Below are 21,876 nucleotides of genomic sequence, written 5' to 3' on the forward strand. Positions count from 1 at the left end.
TCAGATTTGTAAGGTTTGGCAAGCAAAAGCCTTTCAAAAGCTTTCCCTCGCTGTTGTTGTTGTTATAGTGTTCCCTCAGTAAAATACCTAAAAATTGATCCTGTATCGGACCTCAGTTAGGAGTTACGAGAGTCCTGAAGGAAGGAAACTCTCTGAAACTTCTTTAGTTGATACATCACTTTCGTGTCAGTCTGGGAGTACTTGAAAGGAGAACAATATATTCGGAAACTTCTCTTGGCAAATGATATATGCCAATAAAAAAATGTTAGAAAGCCGGGAAACCCGGCGGAGGACAGCGAGTTTCTATTGCTGCAACATTTTCGAGTTCTCTGTGGTGACTTTTTAACAAAACAAAACAAAACACCGGACCCTTACGCTTAAGTTATCATACGCTTGGTTCAACTTATTAATTAAGGAAACGAATCATAGTCTTCGTTATTGGGTTCAACCGGTTTTGTTCCTATCTTTTTACTCAATGTTTGATCTGGGGGCTCAACACATTCGCTTTTTCGTGTTTTACTTACATCAACCATGGAGCTTTCAATAGTGAAATCAAAGCTGTTAGTATATTGAATTGGCATTAGTTTTAAGTTTTGTTTTGCGTCACGCGAAAACATACTTCAAATCTTTTCTGCCGTTGTACATTAATTCGCCATGTTTGGTGACTTTTGACTGTATTTCTCTTAAGTACGTGCGTAAACTTTCAACAATGCGCCAAGGATTTCAAGAGCTGGGTAGATTATTTACTTGCATATCTGTTTCTAACAAACTTGATTCTTGGAAAAATAATATTGGCTAATTATGTATTTAACTGCAATGGATGACGTGGGTTGGATGATTGAGCGTCAGTAGATCAAACGTTATTCGTCAACAAAGACAAAACAAGTAGTGTCGTTTGTCCTACGTATCGACAAACTATCAGAAAGAAATATTTTCTCTGACATGAAATAGCTCTTATTGAGAGCACCAAGAGGAAAATAGTAAGTGATTTCTCAGAGGAATGGAAAACTATAACAAGTTTTTAGCGATTTGTCTAAAATGCACAGACAGAACTTGAAAAGAAAATGGCCAATTTTTCAATTTGCAATCCATTTCCTGATCCAAGCCATCTACAGCCAAAGATAATTGAAATTAATTTTTTGTGCCGTAGTAGGGAAATTGTTAACAAAACTGAACCATTATTTTAACGTTTTGAACAACCGATTCAAATATTTTTTCTAGCCATTCAATTCAAAGTGACGCTAAAAATGTGTTACACTTAACCCCTGTAAGTCCTGTGTTGGAATAGCAGCCCGCATCCAGGCATCCAAGGTGGAGTTAAGAATACTATCGTTTCGCGGTACAGTAACCTGTGGAATGGCTGAACATTGATGCACAGTTGTGCTGTATGAATCGTGATGACGTATCCAAATTAAACAAATACTGCTTACAGAATTAATAAGGCAGACATCTTTAACCAACAATTTTTGTTGATTTGCCTCGTTTGCCACACATTAAACAAACAAGAGACAAGGAAACCATGGGGATCATGGGTTATTTAGCCTCCAAGATTTGTTATAAGACTAAACGAAAACAATTACTCAAAGAAAATTGCATAATATTAGCTTTGCATAAACTACACTGGCATACTATGTAAGCATTTCAGCCCTCCAAAAGGGAGAAGCTTGGCGTTTCGAGTATGAACTACGCCGGAGTTACATTAATGAAAAGAAATTCAAGTTGTCGTTAAATTGTGCAGGCAAAAGAGAGTTTTGAAATGACGTATTAAACTAAACATACGTAGGTCGTAGAATTATTTAGTTCCTTTTGGTGGGTAGTGCACTGTATAGTGCTCTACCCACTATGCCGTCAGGCATGTAAGAGTGAGTGAGTGAGTAAGCAAGCGAGCGAGTGAGTAAGTGAGTGAGTGAGTGAGTGAGTGTCCGTAAAGGTCCGTAGTGCGTGCATACTGAAATCACGAACGTGATGAAGGCACGATTCAAATAACTGACCAACCCTATATTATTAATTTCATGATTCAAGCCATTGTTATAATTATAGTACATGAGATAATCGTTCAAGGAAGAACAAATAAAATATTTTAACCAATATCACCCTATGTTGGTCGAAGTGGCGCATCGACGTTTCTTCAATCATGATATTCCCGATTCATGGAATTTTGAATTTGAATTTTTTAATCCGAACATTTTCTAATCACTTTCAATACGCGCGATAATTTACCAATGTCAAGAACTATCGTCCGATCTGAATGAAATTTGGAACGATTTTTAAAGTGATTGATATTTGTCAAGAGTTAAGTAAATCGAACATTCAGAGACAAGGGAGTGTCTAGTTCCTGAAACATACGAGAGTGTAAGGAAGGTTGACAATATCAGAATATAACTAACGCGGTTTGTTCAACTGATGGCTGTTTGCTCGCCTACGTAATTGTTAAATTACTCAGTATTCCCGATTCCATGTTAATCATTGTCCGCCGGCATTATAAAGCTGCACTCGACTTAACTCAGTTAAAACCTTCAATGTTCAGAGTGCTTCCCTGAAACGAAAAGGTAGGGTGCATTTGTATTCTTTCATCGTTTTCGCTAACATTTATAGCATGCTGTATATCCGCTCTTGAAGAATTATCTTTACATCATTTCTAGTTCAAAGAATCATATCTGACATTTAAAACAAAAGATTTGTTTATTTAATTTTTTAGATTTATTGAATGGATATTCAATAATATTTACTTTGTTTTATGGAAAAAACATATACCTCGTCAATAAGTTTAAGTCTGTAAAGTTTATGTTTGAAAATAATATGTTCAACAGACCGTGATCTGAGTAGTATGGAAAGCGGTAGACAAAGAACCTAACGCAAAATTGATTGTACACTTCCCGGCAACTCTATTAATTTACCCTCTTACCGTAGGGAAACTTGAATTTAATATGTACGTGCCAAACACATTAAACTATACTTGAATCATCGTATAATAAGTTAACTCAACGAGATTAAGGATTAAGGTGCCAATTTTGACGTGACATGATAAAATGTTAAGGTTGCCTGAAGCGATCGAAGGAAGCCACGTGCTCTCATTCGGTTTGCGAGACGCAAGTCTAATTTCAGCGGAACAGTAACGAAATATATATTATACCGCGGTCATTATAGTACACTACCTTCTAAACGATCCATTTTTTCATGCTTACAGAATTTCCGTTTCTGTATTAAAAGCTGAAATATTTATTTAATAAACATTCTATTGGCCTGATGGAATGGTTCCTCGGGACGGAAGGAAGCATTAAGAGTGCCTGACTGTAACTTTCGAGAATCGCTGGCCAAGCTTGAAAAATCGAAACTCCTGATAATTTGCCTGAAGTTTACTTTTGGGGAACTATCTTCGAAAATATTATTTGAATGTTCTGGAAATTTTTAGTTTTCGAGAATTTTGGAGAAAACGAAATAACGGGTTTTGCCTCATTAATTATGCAAAAATCTCACTCAAAATTAGCCAAGTTCAATACGCTTGTGTTGAAACAGTACGCAACGCTAGAAAGCGAGGTCGGTTTTGAATAAGAGCATAACTCACCTACTTTCTATCAATGGGATCTATGTAAACTTTTGTAGAACTTTGGAGGGTTTTATGGCTCTTTGAAAAATTGACATTTTGAGGACTTCGCGATGAGGCGAAAATTGAGTAAGTTTGAAGGTTTAAAATGCCTCTTGGTATGTCAGGTATCGACTCGAGAGGAACATTGTGATAAAGCTTGGGTCTTCGTCTTTAATAATACGAAATAAAAAATCTGGGCAATCAATGCACGCGCTGACGAAAACCAAAGTTAGCGAGGCTTCGTTAACAAATTTGCATAATTCGCAACTGTTGAGAAAATGCTATGTTGTGGCGACTCGGTGAAAACATTGACCCAGGCTATCTTCAAATGGTTATTTTACCCACATTGCATTTGTCTGTTTCTCTTTCTTGTTTTAATAAGGTGTTAGAAAAGGTCTGGCAAAAAATGCGTGATCGGAAAAGAAAATATTCGTCAAATTCTGGTGGGAAATTTGCATAATGCAAATCTTCCAATAAATCTTTCTGCAAAGGAATCTGATTGGGAAGGTTTCGTTAAGAGACCATTTGACCGAAACACCCCACATAAAAGGAGTCAAAACAACGTTTAATAATTCGATTTTAACCAATTATTGTCGAATCTTAACCTTTAAATTAATAGTGCCAAAGTGATACTCGCTATTGCGTTATCTGCGTCACGTCAGTAGCTGTCGATAAGTCTTAGAATATAATGCCCACAAACCAACTTGTGCTGCGAAATTGCCAATTACGACAACTAGAAAAAAGACCTTTATTTACTGGCATATGAGTGGTTTTGATAAAAATAAAACGTTCACATGACACTTGAATCACGTTTAAAAGATACATGCTTGTCAAATGAGATGCGAAAGTTGGTCAAAGTGAATATTTTTAATTAAATCAAGTTTGTTTACTGGAATGCATGCTTTTTCAAATAGCTAGTCCAACCTTCTTCAGTGGCCTTCCAAATAATGATCACCCAGAATTGGGTCAGTCAAAAAAGCTCTCAATTCGTGTTGTTTGATACTGTACCTTCGCAAGTGACTGAAAAACAATGTCAGCTGGCACGCCATATTTTAACGTAATTACTGGTATGAAATGTCACGTGTACATGCACGGATACACGCTTCAAAAAACCTGTGTGCTAATTTCCGTTTAACAAAATAATAACCTACCTACAGTCCACATTGGCTGTAGGGCATGCATTTATCTTTGTCGAATGTCAACAACAGAAACACGGGTATCTCAGTGACACTGTATACACGCAATGTCTACTGCATACATCAGAGGTAGCCGAAGCTCTATGACCTTTGTTTGACCTTTATATTTTGATGTCACGATGAGTGTTACGCAATGGCGTAAATCGTTACGGTTTGTATGGGAATTTAGGAACGTGTTTTGGAGTCGAAAATAAAGGACATAGATTGAACAAGAATTGCTTACCTTGTCTCCTTGATCTCTTGCCAGTGTTTGTGCGCCATATTTTGGCCATTTTAGTACGATTCCAGTGGGTATTTAAAGGTTTGTTGAACATTTTCCTCGCTCTATATCCTGCTATATATGTCCCCAAAAGGTTGGTCACTTCAGTAGCAATAGTTTTCGTTGCAACGTCAACAATGAGGTCAGTACAAATTCTGAGTCGCAGACAAAGGACTGCGGACCACGGACTGGGTATAAAAGAGAAACTAAAGTAAGGGGAGGACTTCGGACTACGGACTACGGACTACGGACTGGGTTTAAAGGAGAACTGAAGTCTGAAAATCATATTTTTCTTGTATTCATTCTCAGTAAGTTTAATATGTATCAAATCAAGTTTCGGTAGTTGTTTTTGTCCCTTTATTGTTTTTTTTTTTTTTAGAAACAAAACATGGACTTGGAATAAAATAGTGAGGATCGACAGTGCAAACATAAAATCTTGCTTTATCTCAGCGAAACAGCTGGATTTTAAATACGCGCTGAAGAGAGCCGTCATTTTAGTTTTAAGCATTCATCTCAGGGTTCGATATGGTGAAAACTGGCGTGATTAAATTCGCAAAAGGATGTTTGATGATCATGATCGTGATCAGCCAATGAGCCCACGTGCGCAATCATCTAGATGTCGTACATAGACATGTATGCAGTAGACATTTCGTGTATACAGTGTCACTGAGATACCCGTGTTTCTGTTGTTGACATTCGACAAAGATAAATGCATGCCTTACAGCCAATGTAAACTGTAGGGCGTGCAGTCAGTCCATAGTCCGTAGTCCAAAGTCCTCCTAACCTAATACGAACTTTATCCCCACCCCGTGGTCCGCAGTTCTTCGTCTGCGACTCGTGTTTTATAATGACCGCGTTGTTAACGTTGCAATTTATTTCAAAGAATACTATTGCTACCAAAGTGACCACAATTTTGGGGATATATATCTATAGTGGGATATCGTATAGAGAGAGGAAAATTTTCAGCAAACCTTTAAAAACCCATTGGAATCGTACTAAAATGGCCAAAATATGGCGCACAAACACTGGCAAGAGAGCAAGGAGACAAGGTAAGCAATTTTTGTTCAATTCATGCCCTTTACTTTCGACTCCAAAACACATTCGTAAATTCCCATACAAACCCTTATAATTTACGCCATTGCGTAACACTCATCGTGACATCAAAATATAAAGGTCAAACAAAGGTCATAGAGCTTCGGCTACCTCTGATGTATGCAGTAGACATTGCGTGTATACAGTGTCACTGAGATACCCGTGTTTCTGTTGTTGACATTCGACAAAGATAAATGCATGCCCTACAGCCAATGTGGACTGTAGGTAGGTTATTATTTTGTTAAACGGAAATTAGCACACAGGTTTTTTGAAGCGTGTATCCGTGCATGTACACGTGACATTTCATACCAGTAATTACGTTAAAATATGGCGTGCCAGCTGACATTGTTTTTCAGTCACTTGCGAAGGTACAGTATCAAACAACACGAATTGAGAGCTTTTTTGACTGACCCAATTCTGGGTGATCATTATTTGGAAGGCCACTGAAGAAGGTTGGACTAGCTATTTGAAAAAGCATGCATTCCAGTAAACAAACTTGATTTAATTAAAAATATTCACTTTGACCAACTTTCGCATCTCATTTGACAAGCATGTATCTTTTAAACGTGATTCAAGTGTCATGTGAACGTTTTATTTTTATCAAAACCACTCATATGCCAGTAAATAAAGGTCTTTTTTCTAGTTGTCGTAATTGGCAATTTCGCAGCACAAGTTGGTTTGTGGGCATTATATTCTAAGACTTATCGACAGCTACTGACGTGACGCAGATAACGCAATAGCGAGTATCACTTTGGCACTATTAATTTAAAGGTTAAGATTCGACAATAATTGGTTAAAATCGAATTATTAAACGTTGTTTTGACTCCTTTTATGTGGGGTGTTTCGGTCAAATGGTCTCTTAACGAAACCTTCCCAATCAGATTCCTTTGCAGAAAGATTTATTGGAAGATTTGCATTATGCAAATTTCCCACCAGAATTTGACGAATATTTTCTTTTCCGATCACGCATTTTTTGCCAGACCTTTTCTAACACCTTATTAAAACAAGAAAGAGAAACAGACAAATGCAATGTGGGTAAAATAACCATTTGAAGATAGCCTGGGTCAATGTTTTCACCGAGTCGCCACAACATAGCATTTTCTCAACAGTTGCGAATTATGCAAATTTGTTAACGAAGCCTCGCTAACTTTGGTTTTCGTCAGCGCGTGCATTGATTGCCCAGATTTTTTATTTCGTATTATTAAAGACGAAGACCCAAGCTTTATCACAATGTTCCTCTCGAGTCGATACCTGACATACCAAGAGGCATTTTAAACCTTCAAACTTACTCAATTTTCGCCTCATCGCGAAGTCCTCAAAATGTCAATTTTTCAAAGAGCCATAAAACCCTCCAAAGTTCTACAAAAGTTTACATAGATCCCATTGATAGAAAGTAGGTGAGTTATGCTCTTATTCAAAACCGACCTCGCTTTCTAGCGTTGCGTACTGTTTCAACACAAGCGTATTGAACTTGGCTAATTTTGAGTGAGATTTTTGCATAATTAATGAGGCAAAACCCGTTATTTCGTTTTCTCCAAAATTCTCGAAAACTAAAAATTTCCAGAACATTCAAATAATATTTTCGAAGATAGTTCCCCAAAAGTAAACTTCAGGCAAATTATCAGGAGTTTCGATTTTTCAAGCTTGGCCAGCGATTCTCGAAAGTTACAGTCAGGCACTCTTAAAATGATGATGGTGGGAGTTGCGGTGAAATAAAAAGTATAGAAACAGGTGTTAAAATGTATTACTTAGCAAAAGTCAATATGCTGACATTGCATTTATTTCAGGGGCAACCAAAGAGAACAACTAAGTAAAGTACTTAAAACGCTGTCTCCTTTCCCAGATCCGGTTTTGTGTCCCAGTAACATTTGTGTTAGCCGAATACAGATCTGTTCGGATACTTTAATAGCCGAAAATTTAAGTTGTAGAAAGCCTTAGGAAACGAAATTTTATTCCCCGAAATTACTAACTGTTGTTGGTGACTCAACATTACGAAAATGCTAGATGACATTTTTTCGCATTTTTAACGACATATTTGCCCCTGCGAAAACGAAAGGAGTTATTTTTCCGGTGTTTGGCGAAGTATTGAGCCGACATTTTGCAAAAGAAATGACTGTAGATTTTCTTGACGACTTATACCTGAATGGCCTTCCAAACAGTTATCCACGGAAATGAACCGTTTTAATTTGGGTGTTCTTGTAATTCCTGTATTTTAGATGTTTTTGGATTAATTTTATTTGCTGTCATGTACCATGATGTGACACAAGAAAAAAATACTAATTCGTAGCCAGGAATTCCGCCCAAATGTTCTCCGTCGAAGGACCCAATCGGTCACCAAAACCGGCTGATGAAACTCTCGAGGAAATTCAGACTTCAAATTTATCCAGAGCAGAAGTTATTATAAGACGAACACCTAAAGCCTGTAACATGTATAACATGCATATTGAAAGGCCTTATAGACAACAACAGCCTTACTGGTTTAAGAAATTTCAGACAACCAGAAAATATCGATCTTTCAATTCGCAAAAATCGTTACTCCAAAGTCAGGCATCTCACACGGTATTGTAGGCGAAAGCGGTAGCATTAATGATTCTTAATTCCCTGAAACAAGCAGAGCAACGTTAAAAAGAAAGCAAACAAACATTTTCAAGACTTCCATGCAAACTAAAATTAGTTGACTCAAAGTAAGACAATATTTTGACCCGGCGAATATGACGTATTTCATCAGCACCAAGAGGCCAATTAAACGCGAAGTGATGACGTCAGACAACTAAGTGTTTAACCACTAATTCATTAATCATGTCTCACAAATGAGTTACACTATCGAGGGTTGCAGTTGTGTCCAGCGCTACTTAGTAAGCTTTCGTGGCTGAATGCCAGTTTTATACGCTTTTCTTCACATTAGAAATTCTCAGTGAGTAGTTGACTTTTTCAGCACTGAAACTAGTTCAGTCGGCATTGCAATTAAATATTGTGACCGGCATTTTAAACGTACACCTACATCTTTGAATGAGCTCATTGCTCATTCTGTGTAACGTGGCTAAATAAAATACTACTACTACTTCTACTACTACTACTACTACTACTACTACTACTACTACTACTACTACTACTACTACTACTACTACTACTACTACTACTACTACTACTACTACTACTACTACTACTACTACCGTAAAAGTAGGTTTTTTAGAGACTCTGGAGCTACTCGGACGGGAAACTATATATAAAAAACTGATTGAAACCCTAGTTCTTGACGCCCAACATACCAGAGGCTCATTCTACTCCAAAGAGCCCCCGAGTACGAGTCGCTGTGGGGACTGGGTCCAAAGAATTCTGAAAACTCGCGATTTCTCTTTCCCAGGCCTTGCCCTAGCTGATCCCAGCTGACCGCCTACAAATTGTTTGCAAAATGGCGACCCCTTGGGTAAAAAAAAAATCAACAACAACAACAACAACAACAACAACAAACCTTTAATGACAGTAATTGGAGCTAAAAGGGTTCCATATGACAAGTTTAGCCATCAGCGTTGATGAATAATCTCTCAATGATTTTTTTCTTTCTTCCAGAGATAATACATTGGATTCTGTTTATCATTGAAATGCAGGTTAGTGTGTGGCTATGATGAAATTATATAAGTAAACCGTCTGAGTACCATCTAGCTTACGAGAGCAAACGCGGTCGGAAATGGCGTCTACTCTTGCAGGCTAAGGACATCTTGATTAGCCGGATCGACAGTGACTTTAAGTTACAATAGTACTTGTTGGCCTTAAGTATCGTGTTGGACGTGAAGGTGGTGCTAATGTCTTGTTATTGGAGGATGGTGTGATTTGCAGGATTCACTTTGAGTGTAGCCGAAATTTAGGAAACGGGGCGTTTATAGCATGGAAGTAGCTTGTCACTGAGGGTATTCACATCGCTCCTTGTATACTCATAAACATTTAATCCTTTTTCAACAGACATTTATCTTCTCAGCGGTCCTTATAATCTACATCTTCATCTTCTCACAAACAAGTTTATCGGCTTCGCTTCCCGAAAATGAAGAGGAAAGTTGGGACGATCCACAACCTTGGTTAAGGAGTTATAACGATCCACATAATAAACGCCTTCATAAAGGTTGGCTGTGGCGATGGCGAAGAACAACCCCTAGACCAACAATACCAACACCAGCAAGAACTACACCAACGCGGCCTGATCCGGAAATTTGTGAAGACCGTAAGATTGTCTCTCGAATTGTGGATGAACCGGGTCCCGTTGTTTGCCTCCGTAAGAATGTCACGGAATTGATGGCAGAGCTGAGGAGAATAGGAGGACCTATCAAACGATACGCAGCCGTTAGAGTAATTGATGCATGCGGATTTGAAGATTTGACTAACATAAAGAAACTGTTCTCTACACAACCACCAACGAGTCCATCGATGCCTTCAAGAAACATAACTTTGGGAAAACGTGAAGCTGGCGTACAGCAATCTGACGCTGAACTTCAACGGCGGAAAAGGACCCTCCCCACTTCTCCAGGTACCGTTTTCCGTGGATGTCAGGGACGAGGTACCATAATTGACGACACCAGCGAGCACCGCTTATGCACTGAGTGTGCCGCCACAACCCGACTTGGAAACGATCGTTTTCCGACTTACATCAATGAAGTTGTTTGTCGTGATAGCGATGGTCAGTGTGCTGCTAAAATGGGACTGTGTTTCCAGCGAAGTCTGAAGTTGCCATTTTTGCGTTCAACAGGCAACTTCCAGTTTGACCCTTTTTTGAGCGCTACGACGGGGAAGACTGTGTTTAAGGAAATCTGGGAGGAGTACACTCAAGAAATCAGATCGTGTTGTGAATGTGGAATGTTTTCGTCGATTTATAATAAGATTGCTTCAAGTAGTGACGACTGATTCGAGATACCCTTGATACTTATTAGGCTAATTCTAAAGTAGCTGAATATGTACGAAAAAACATTATTTTTTTGAAAAAGTAGCGATAGTTGGGGTTAATTGCTCATTTTGCTTCAAATTGAATATTGCTCTTCAGGACTTTGTTCAAGAACTTAAAAGTTCGACTGATTTTAGTTCGATTTTACGGAAAGTACTGAATACCACAGGAAATGCTGCTAATAAGCTTTCATTTGAATGATCACATTTCAGAATTTCATCCTCAGACTCAACAGTTAGAATTACCTTATGCACTGAGCATAATGAAAGAGCTGAATGTAGAATAGTACCGTGCAGCTCAAATAGCTTTCATTTGAATTACCGTGCTATAGGATTTTTATCAGAGAATTGAAAAGGAGAACCGCAGGAAAGTAGTGCTTAGTAGCATTCATTTGAATGGTCACACTTTAGGATTTCACGTACAGATATGAAAGCGAGAGCCACCTTATGTAGCATACTTAAGAGTACCCCAGAAAAGCGATACTCATTGGCTTTTCTTTAATTGGTCACACTCGGTCCGCTTGTATTCAGAGGTTCAAGCCGCCTTAGACCATTTTACAACACTAAGGGTGCGTTCGATTGACCCTATTCCTGAATAGGAATTAATGCACGCAACGATGACAAGAAATCCCTCCTAAGAGGTTTTAGGAGTTACTGGAGAACAAGACGACTGTTGTGTCAGCAAATGCTTGCAGAAACGGCTTCCTAAGTTACTAAAAGAGAGAAATTTAACAGCTATAGTCCCGCTTGTTCCTATTTCGAAATAAGATCAATCGAACACGACCTAAATCTCTTTTCTAGCGTTATGGAACATCTTCAAATGCTTGTAGACGAAAAGAAAATTCTGTTGGTATCCAGATAATTCCAAATGGAACAGATTCCAATAAACATGTTCAATTTAAATTGTAGTTTCTCATTTTATCCTAGGATGTTTACATCTGCATCACCGTCATCATCTGCGTCACTCTTAGTCGTCATTAAGTACCTTGTTTCCTTCTTTTGAGAATAGAGCGGTTTTCAATTGAGTGTCGTAAAACCAAAACCAAAGTAATTACTCTGGCCAACCACAACAGGGAAAACGACGCAATGAACCAATCAGAATTCAAAGCAAATACATGTAACGGGCGCCAAGCACGGGAAAGCACGTGCGAGTGAGGCACGATTGGTTTTGGTTTTACATCTCATTGGTTGCGAAAGTGGTGCGAGTTTTATCAACCAATCATAGAGCGTAGTAATGGAAAACCCAAATTAATCGTGACTTGGTCTCACGCGTTTTTCCGCTCTTTCCACCTGTTACTTGTATTCTTCATTGTGTTATTTGCTTCTGTTGTGATTGGCCAGAGTAATTACTTGGTACGCTACTTGGTACGTTTTGATTTCACGACACTCAAGTAAACACTGCTCTAATACAGACAATTACTTAACAATATTACGACCACGCTTTCCAATATATCCAGTAATCCCCATTAACCAGAAGTTCCCGTTAACCTTTATTTTCTCGATAAATGTTCCCCGTTATTACGAGGACCGCTCGAAAAACGTGTTGGTTCAGTCTTTAAATGACAAAAGAAAGCACAAATGGCAAATGAAAACAAACAAATTCAAAACTATCCCTCAGAGCTGTATTTGGCAATAATCGTTTCCAACGATATTTCGCTGTGTTAGTTTCCTAATTATGCTTCTTCTATTTTACTCTTCAGTTTTGCCTCCCTCATTTCAAAACTTAAAATTCTACTCTAGATATAACAAAACGTAAATATATATTTTTTTACCTACGGAGCACCAAAGGGCTCCCTATAACACGAGATAAAAATTAAAAAAAAAACTGCATGGCCTTCATGTTGCTCAGAAAATTTGACACTACTCAGTCAATGCGACTGAAGTTATTAAAGTGTTTCGTAACAAGTCGGTGTGTTCATTGTGTACGGAATAGAAGAGTTAATTCTCACGGTGGACATTTTCATTTCCCAGACTCCAAACTCAACTGAACGAAACACTACGGGCCAGTTATTTAAACAGAGTCTAACTTAGGCCGCGGCTTAAGACGATCAGTGGGCCTCCAAATCTGTTTATAAGTGGTTTATTTTACGTAGATAAATAGTTTTCTAGTCTGGGATGCAAGCCTTCTTGTTACTGTCAGCAGCAGACAATGCTTAGATATGACTGTTGGCAAAATTGAAAATGGCTTAGGACGTGGTTTTGTTAAACACCGTCTAAACTGTCTTTTAAACAGACCCTACATTTTTCGAAGACATTTTTAAAATGTAAATTTTATCAATTTACGTCAAATTACTGTGCACGTGTTTAAGATTTCCTGTTTTTCTTGCCACGACTGACTCAAGAAGGAAAATTGCAGGCCGGTGTTAAAGTGTTTTTCCCTTTATATAGTATTTTGTTTTCCCAACGTTGTTTCTTAAGAAAGACAAAACTATTTTTCTGTTTGTTCTTCTTTGAAGCGTCACTAAAGGTTGGTTTCCATATGATCGCGGATCGCAGATCGCAGATCGCAATAAGGTCTGCGATCGTCTGCGATCATATGGAAACCAGCCTTTAGATAGAACATGGTTCTATCTTCTGCGATCGTCTGCGATCGCGATCGCAGACAATCGCAGAAGTAGTTTCCATATGATCGCAGACGATCGCAGACGATCGCAGATCTTATTGCGATCTGCTATCTGCGATCCGCGATCATATGGAAACCAGCCTTAAGAAAGAACCTTCTTAAAGATTTTAATTGATCCGTAGACTTATGCTTCTTCAATCGGTTTTCGTGCGTCAAGTTTTTAAATTAAACTTGCATTATATTGATTGATCATGGTTCAGGGGGCACCCAACGAGGATATTTTTTTTTTAAAAAATAATTACAATATTGGTTGTGTTCCTAGATAATTTTCTGACTTTTTAAAGGCATATTTGTGAAAGCTAATAAAGATTGATCTCTTTGGATGCTTTGGCTGAGAATTTAAGTTGCGCACGAAATTTCAATTCCCAAATTTGCTGGCTAGTTGTTGTTGTGAATTGGTTTTACGAATAATGCTAGCTGACATTTTTATGCATCTTTAATGACATATTTGATTCTTCGAGAGCGAAAGGATTTAGTATTTCCACTGTTACGAAATTTGAAGAAGACAACTGTAGATTTTCTTCACAACAAAATCTGAATTTCTGAGTCGATTTGGGCCTTCCGGCCAGATATCTACAAAAATGAACCGTTTAGGAGTACCCCCGAAGAAACTGAAAAGACCAGTTTTTCGTATTTCAGGGCCGAGTTGTTCAAAGCCCGATTAAGTCAATCCTGCATGGCCGGGTTAACGTGAACTTTGATTTGAGTATATTTACTAATCCGTAAGGATTCGTCCAAAAGATTTTTGTCCCTCAGTTTTGCCTTAGACTTTTCTTTACCATTAGATTAAAACGAGCCTTTAAAATAATCTTTACCTCGGTTAACTTTTAAGCGTGGATTAGCGTTAATAGGCTTTCGAACAACCCGGCTCTGAGGATCGAGTTTTATTAGAGATACGGGGAGAAATTTTGAAGAACCCAACTCCGTCAATGCGACTGAAAGCTACTGAAGTTGTTAAAGTCTTTCGTAACAGGTTGGCGTCTTCACCGTGAACGGAATAGAAGAGTTTTTAATTCTCACGACGGACCTTTTCATTCCCCAGCTAGGGGAGCTCCAAGCTCAACTGAACGAAACACCACAGTTTTAAAATGTAAATTCTATGAATTTACGTCAAATTAGACTGACGTGCACATATTTACAATTTCCTGTTTTTCTCGCCACGACCCAAGAAGGAAAATTGCAGAAGTGCCAGCGTAAAAGGGTTTTTTCCCTTTATATTGTATTTCGTTTTCCAACCATTGTTGCTTAAGAAAAAAACCCCTAATTTTCTGTTTGTTTTCTTTGAAGCAAAACAGAAAGTTCTTGAAGATTTTAATTATTTCGCAAATGTTTGTTTGTTCAGTCAGATTTCTTGTGTCAGGTTTATAAATTTAACTTGCATTCGTTGATCACGTGATACTAAGAAACAGGGGCACCCAATGAGAACATTAAAGGTCATTAAAGTAAAATAATTAAAATGTTGTCTCCTTTGTTCCCATATAGTTTTCTGCCCTTTTAAAGACAAATTTGTGTAAGCTAATACAGATTGACATGTTCGTATGCTTTAGCTGAACATTTAAGTTGCAGAAAGCTTTAAGGAACGAAATTCCATTCCCCGAAATTTATTTGCTGTTGCTGGTTTAGGAAAATGCTAGCTGACCTTTTCTCGCAACTTAAACAACAGTTTGCTCCTTCGAAAACCAAAGGAATTAGTATTTCTACTGTTACGAAATTTGGAGAAGACAGCTGTAGATTTTCTTTACGACAAAATGCTAATTTCTGAGGCAATTAAGGTCTTCGTAACCGGATATCTAAAAAACTGAACGATGCGTTGGGTGCCCCTGAAGAAACAAGACCATTTTTCGTGTTTCTGAGGATCGAGTTTTAGAAGACACGAGGAAAAATTTGGAAGAACGAACAGGCAAGACTCAAGTTGTTCCCAATTAGTTATCTAACAGCACTTCAAAAAGGTTTCTGTTATCCTAGAAAATAACTCATAGGCAGCACTTCTATCAGCCAATCAGAACGTCTATCTTAAATATTTTCCTATTAAATACGAAATCCTTCACTAAACACGCAAAAACAAAACCCGTTTGCCGAGTATCCAAAGAAACACCAGACAGATACGGCAGATACCCATTCGCCGGAGCATGCGCAAATGTTATCTAGCGACGTGACTCAAGCTGAGTGTTAACAAAAGATTACCTTGTCGGTTGCCTTTCTAAATTTTGAGAGATAAAAGAATGGTCGAGGGTAAAAGCCCATTGGAATAAGCAAAACACACAAATGAGTTATTTTCGCCATTTATAAAGATATTCGTATATAGCGGTAAGCCACAAATCTTGGATATCGACTACGCAAGCATAACCGGACCCCCTAAGCTGAAAATAAAAATAAACCATTACTACGTATCGAAAGCTGACGTCGACATACTTACAAACGCACTCAGCCCTAAACCACAACTCAGGAACTTACGTAATATCTATACAATCAACTGATGCAAATTAAGATGTCACTGAACACTTAGTGTTTTGCTTATTTAACGGTTTGCCTTGAAGTAACATTTACCGAGGCGGATATTTTTTTAATTATACCAAGTGCACTCAACCTAAACCACGCCCTCGGTGAAATTCTGTTGATTTCTACCACTCTACAGTGGCATTGAAAAGTCGAAGGAGATACAGTAATAGATAAAATTAGTGTTTCTCAGACATATTATTTAAATTACACACTTTTATAGGTCAAATAAATATACCAGTTTTATGTCTCTTTGCTCCATCAGTTTTAACAAGGTTGCAATTAAGAGGTGTGGTGACCCCTAAGCGGAAGTTATTAACATGCGAGAAAAAAACCCTCTTTGTTTTAAAGAAGTCTTTCATCAAAAATTTATTCTGGACTTTTTCCGCTTTAGGGTGGTTAAATAGGCGCTGTTTTTCGCAGTGTAGCACTCTAAGCCGAGATAAAGCTTGAAAGGGAGACATTGCAAAAAGTAGAGGTGAGTCAACTGTTTGTTGAGTAGAATTGATGGAAAAACTGCATGGCAGAAGAGTACCGTTCAATAACCTTCCTTTAATCCGACTTAATATTGAAATCATACCGAAAAAAACCAATAATTCAAGTTCAAATTAACTGAAGTACTGGATAGTAAGCAGCACCGTGGAAACGTACAGCTCAAAGCTTTTAACTGAATGATACGATTTCATTCACGGTCTCAAAAGTGGAATCATACTGTAACTGCACAGTTGTAGACACGAGCAAAGGAAAGTTAGGATCTCATATCATCCACAAACTCAAAAGCTAAAACCTTTTTGCACAGCATAATTAACAAAATCATAGGAAAGTACTACTTAGTAGCTTTCATTTCAATCGCACTTTAGAATTTCATCTACAGACCTTCAAACGGAACCATTATCACCTAAAGGCGCTGCTTAGCGTATTTTCTTTGACGATGATAAAGTTAGAATACACTTTACAGCAATGCATTACATGCGGTGAGGAGTTACACTCCATGCGGCGTAGGTATTCGTTGGATTGCGGTTGTGAAAATCTTACCTTCATCGGCGGGATTAAACTAATTTTCGAACAAAAGTTTAACAAGTTGTCGTAATTGATGGAAATCTCGATACAACAGGAAACCTCATCTCTATCGTGCTGGATTTCTGACTAGTTGTTACTCGGTTGTCTTGGTTCGTTCATGATTGATGTCGCTGTTTAGAGTTGAACCTCGTAAAACTTACCATCTGAAACGGTCCGCGTGTTCCCACATGAGAAATTCAACAAAAAGCAGAATTTAATTAATTTTCCCAAATGCTGACAAATAATAGCGCGATCAGAAGGTACCACTCAGAATGATTTCATTTGAATGGTGACACGTGTTTAGGATTTCATCCGAGACAGTTGGTCCCGAGTCACAGCGAACAAGGAAACACGTGCGACATTTAAAAAAGCGCAATACAAACCACTAATACATCCGTAGATCTTAATGGCTCACGGAATGTTTACCCTAACTGAATTTTTTCTAGAAAATGGTGCTTATGAATTCGTTAGTCGCTCATTTAATTTCCCTTTTGTAATAGAAACCGGCTTAGGTACAAAGAGATTCGTCTCGGAGACTTGTTTACACTAGCAACCGAACAACATTTTTTTCAAATGATGCTTATGTGCACGTCGGGGCAATATTACGTTTGCCATGCCCAATTTCGTGTTCTGTTCACCGTTATTAACGGTCGTCATGGTAACGCTCTGGTATATTTTTCACTATAATAGCAACATAAAGACCTTAGTTTAAAGGAGATTGGGAAGTGAAGGGGATAGAAATTATTCGGCTGGACTCTGATCAGCTAAAACTGGAGAACAGTGCTGAACAGGAAAACCACCATGCGGCTGACTGTTTCCTTTTCTTTTGCAGCCGATATCACAAAAGAGACCGGTAGGGGCTAGTGAAAACAAGAATCCATGGATGGCAAGCTGAAGGTAAGTTAACCTTGGCTGTTGACTTGTTCATCGAAAGAAGACGCTGAAAGCCAGATAACTAAAAACCATTGACACTGCTGGAAAGATCACCTTAAAATTAATTAAAAAGCCAAGTTTGAGAGACTTGTCTTTAAAGCAACGAAGATATATGAAAGAAATGTGATGATAAATTTCCAGCCTGGTGAATGAATGAGAATGATGATTATTCTAGAAAGTGACGCAGGCATACTCGGAAAAAAGAAATCCGAGTGCTCCTATCAGGAGTCGAACCTAAGACCTTCCGATTACTAGTTCGGATGCTCTGCCACTGAGCTACAGGAGACTCGTGGGAGCTAAGGCCATTGACCTCCTGATAGGAGCACTCGGATTTCTTTTTTCCGAGTATGCCTGCGTCACTTTCTAGAATAATCATTATTCTCAACGAAGATATAGTTCCGTAAATTCAGGAATTCTTGCGGTCGTTTGTTTGAAGACTGGGGCAAAACTTGCCCGTTTCCATACAAACGTCTACAAAATTTCCAGACTTAACGAAGCTATATCTGCACTATTTTAAGAGACAAGAATGACCAAGACTCTCAAACTTGGGATTTTTACTAATTTTGAGTTGCTCTTCCTAGCAGAGTCAATGGTTTAGCGTGACAAGGCCAACATCAAAATTTCAGTTTTAACCTCCTTTTTTAATTATCATGATAAAGGAGAATTTGGCATCTTCAGACACGTGCACGGTGTAAAATATTCACGCATCTGACTGTCAATCATTCAAGTTCCGCTCTGATCGTAATCGTCAACGCAACGTAAATTCAATTTCAATTGTTTTACTGCTTTTATTTTCAGTTGCTGTTCTTCGTGCCTGTTATTCTTCTATTTTGTGATCTCTCTCCATCTTACGGCTGGCGAGCTTGGTCCACATCACGGCCAATGGTCAAGTCCACAACACGCCAGCCCGTCTGGGCAGCCACTACACCGAAACCGACACCATCAAGGCCGAAAATTTCAAAGAAGAGATGTGGTAGGATCGTAGACAACCTCCCTCAGTACGCCAAAGAATATGATAGGTCTCGCCCACTGTGTGTGCGCCGCAACGAGTCCCAATTATTCGAAAGGCTCAAAGACGTGGGTGGCTGGAACCCGAGGTACGTGGCCCTTAACAGAGAAGAGGCATGCAAATTTACCGACCTTTCTGGAGATGCGTATGCCGTAAAGAAAAGATCCCCAGGCCGTCTCATTAAACCTGCACAGTCGAGACAAAAGCGCTCTATACGAGGATGTTGGAGTCGAGGCTATGTTCCAAATGGCAGTAATTTGAGGCACATGTGTACCGAATGCGCGGCAACCACTCAGCTTCCCGCCAACGTTTTCCCGCCATTCATCAACGAGGCCATCTGCGGCGATGCTGACCACTTTTGCTACCTTCGCAAAGGAAGATGCGTTCAAAAATTTATCCAGTTTACCTTCCTTCAGGCCACCGGAGATTTTGAGCTAAATGACGACTTAAGCAACGCTCATGGGGTCGACATCTATGAAGAAGAGTATGAAACTTATGAGCAAAACGTAAGGTCGTGCTGTGAATGTCGTATGTTTTCATTCGTATTCGGCGGTCGTTAGCATTCTTTGCCTGAAAGAAACCGCCTTGCTAAACAGTTTTTTACTCATCCAGGTAGAGTTTTCAGTTGAAAACTGTGTATCGTGTACCCTGGTTTTCTAAGTAGTCGTTTTGTAAGAGAATTTTTTTCATTGTTTGAGCATTTACACCAATAAACCTTTGAAAATGAATATTTTGTGTGGTGCGTGATTAGCCAACGTAATGAGGATTGAGAGAGAGGTACGCTTTCCTCATCCAATGCCTTCCGCTTTAATCGAAAGACAGGTTTACAGTGTGAAAAATTTCCAAAAGTACTAAACTAAAACAGAACAAGAATTTGAGCTGAGAATCATTGTTCAAAAGCTTTTTTTTACGAACAACCTAGGGAGCTTTAACAACGACGACGGTGACGGCAGCGAAAACATCACTCTTAAAATGAATTCGCGTTTTTTCAAACGTTGTCGCGATTTTTCCAACTCGCTTTAAATGTCAAATGTACGTGAAATTTCCTGGAGCTGAATTCTTGGAGACTGTTCCCAAGTATTAAATTCGTCGTCGCGTGTGCATGTTTACGTTCTCCATAACACGGCCCATCAGGAAACTCGGCTTCACGTCCTAGTCGTGCAGTGACGGCAAAGCTGAAGAAATATAACAAAAAGTGTAATGCACGTGCAGAGTTGTTGTTTGGTTTTTAAGCCTGTTGCTTTTTTGATGTTCTCGTTGCCGTCGCGGTCGTCGTTGCTAAAGCTACCTACTTATAAAGCTCCCTACTTTAAGAAACTAGGATGGCAACGCCAACGAAAACTTACGTCACTTGAAAATATAAGTTTGCGTTACTAGGGAGCTTTAACAACCTTAGGAACTTGACGTATGCTTGAATTTGTATTTCTATACAGTTTTTAAATGGTAAATTATGTTAGATCACCTCCTTTTTATTTAGTTGTAAAGCCCTAAATAATTAGTTATAATTTAGCACAATTGTAATTTTGCTTTTGTAAACCTTATCGCAATTCAGCTCTTGGCTGTAAGTTTTAAGGTGAATAAACTATCTATCTCATCTATCTCTATCTCTTACTTGTACTACTTTGCGTTTATTCCAATTCGTTCACCTTATACAATGTGACCGAACTATCCAGTTACAGAACAGGTGGGAATCGGCGATGTTTAAGTTGCAACTGGAACAGAGAATTTGGTAATTTCCGATGTTCTTTAGCCGAGTATGGCAAAGAAACGTACCAAAATTTATGACGCACGTAGAGGGCCATTGTTTTTCTCACTTAATCCTATTCAGTGTGCGACGTTCTCATTGCCTTCGAGATTTCGTTAGATTTGTTCGAAAATATTCGATATCTACTTCATCAGATGATGCGCTGCGCATATTGCAGTCATGTTGCTCAGAGATTAAGGTCAAGAGAAAACCAGGAATTTTATCATTATGTAGATAGCCGTAAAAATAGCAAGCAGGTATAAAGTTTAACAATGTGAAGCAATTTCATTGACCGGAGAGTTACGTGATGGGAGTTATCGGTTCCATCAGAGGAACGTCATTAATCACGCGAACAGCCTTGTTTTGAAGTTTAGAAAGAGGGATATCATAATTGTTGAGAATTATGTATTATATTCAAAGTGACGGCACAAGCATACTCGGAAGAAAGGAAATCCGAGTGCTCCTATTAGAAGTCGAACCTAAGACCTTCGGATTACTAGTTCGGATTCTCTACCACTGAGCTATAGGAGACTCGTGGGAGCTACGGCCATTAAACTAGGTTTGTGTGACCAACATCCTGTATACTGCAAGTATTTGAATGTCAGTGTGTGGCTTATGCGCAATGGAATAAATGTGTAAGAAAAAATATACCATCACATTTATTCCACCACAATTGTTTTCCCACAGAAGACACTCTTAAGTAAGATGAGGAAAATGAGGGTATAAGACACAGAGACGAGAGGATTGAGTTGTGAGATTGTAACGTCATAGTCTCTTGAGCCTAGTCATGGTGTTTAAATTTTTCGGCATATTTTCGATATGATCCTGTGGCCTTGAATTGGAAGTTAGTTCAAAATTGCTTCAACGCGACTGATGTGTAATCAGGGAATAGTTTTACATAACGCATAATTTTGTTATTTTTGTTCAAATTTACTAAAGGACACAACGAA

General features: G+C 38.6%; 2 protein-coding genes across 2 annotated transcripts; both read left to right on the top strand.

The window, feature by feature from the left end:
* The first annotated feature begins 2,418 nt into the window (after window positions 1-2,418).
* Window positions 2,419-11,970, top strand: LOC146457168 (uncharacterized). Its single transcript, XM_085092197.1, has 3 exons — window positions 2,419-2,549; window positions 9,704-9,741; window positions 10,094-11,970. The coding sequence occupies exons 2-3, from the start codon at window positions 9,736-9,738 to the stop codon at window positions 11,024-11,026; spliced, it is 939 nt and encodes a 312-aa protein (XP_084948323.1). The 5' UTR covers window positions 2,419-2,549; window positions 9,704-9,735; the 3' UTR covers window positions 11,027-11,970.
* Window positions 11,971-16,580: 4,610 nt separating this feature from the next.
* LOC146457169 (uncharacterized) lies at window positions 16,581-19,905 on the top strand. Its single transcript, XM_085092224.1, has 3 exons — window positions 16,581-16,659; window positions 18,073-18,137; window positions 18,972-19,905. Exons 2-3 carry the CDS (start codon window positions 18,120-18,122, stop codon window positions 19,740-19,742), a joined length of 789 nt encoding a protein of 262 aa, XP_084948350.1. The 5' UTR covers window positions 16,581-16,659; window positions 18,073-18,119; the 3' UTR covers window positions 19,743-19,905.
* Window positions 19,906-21,876: the final 1,971 nt, after the last annotated feature.

This window comes from Pavona decussata, unplaced genomic scaffold (assembly GCF_977016875.1).
Source record: "Pavona decussata unplaced genomic scaffold, jaPavDecu1.1 SCAFFOLD_245, whole genome shotgun sequence".
Lineage (NCBI taxonomy): Eukaryota > Metazoa > Cnidaria > Anthozoa > Scleractinia > Agariciidae > Pavona > Pavona decussata.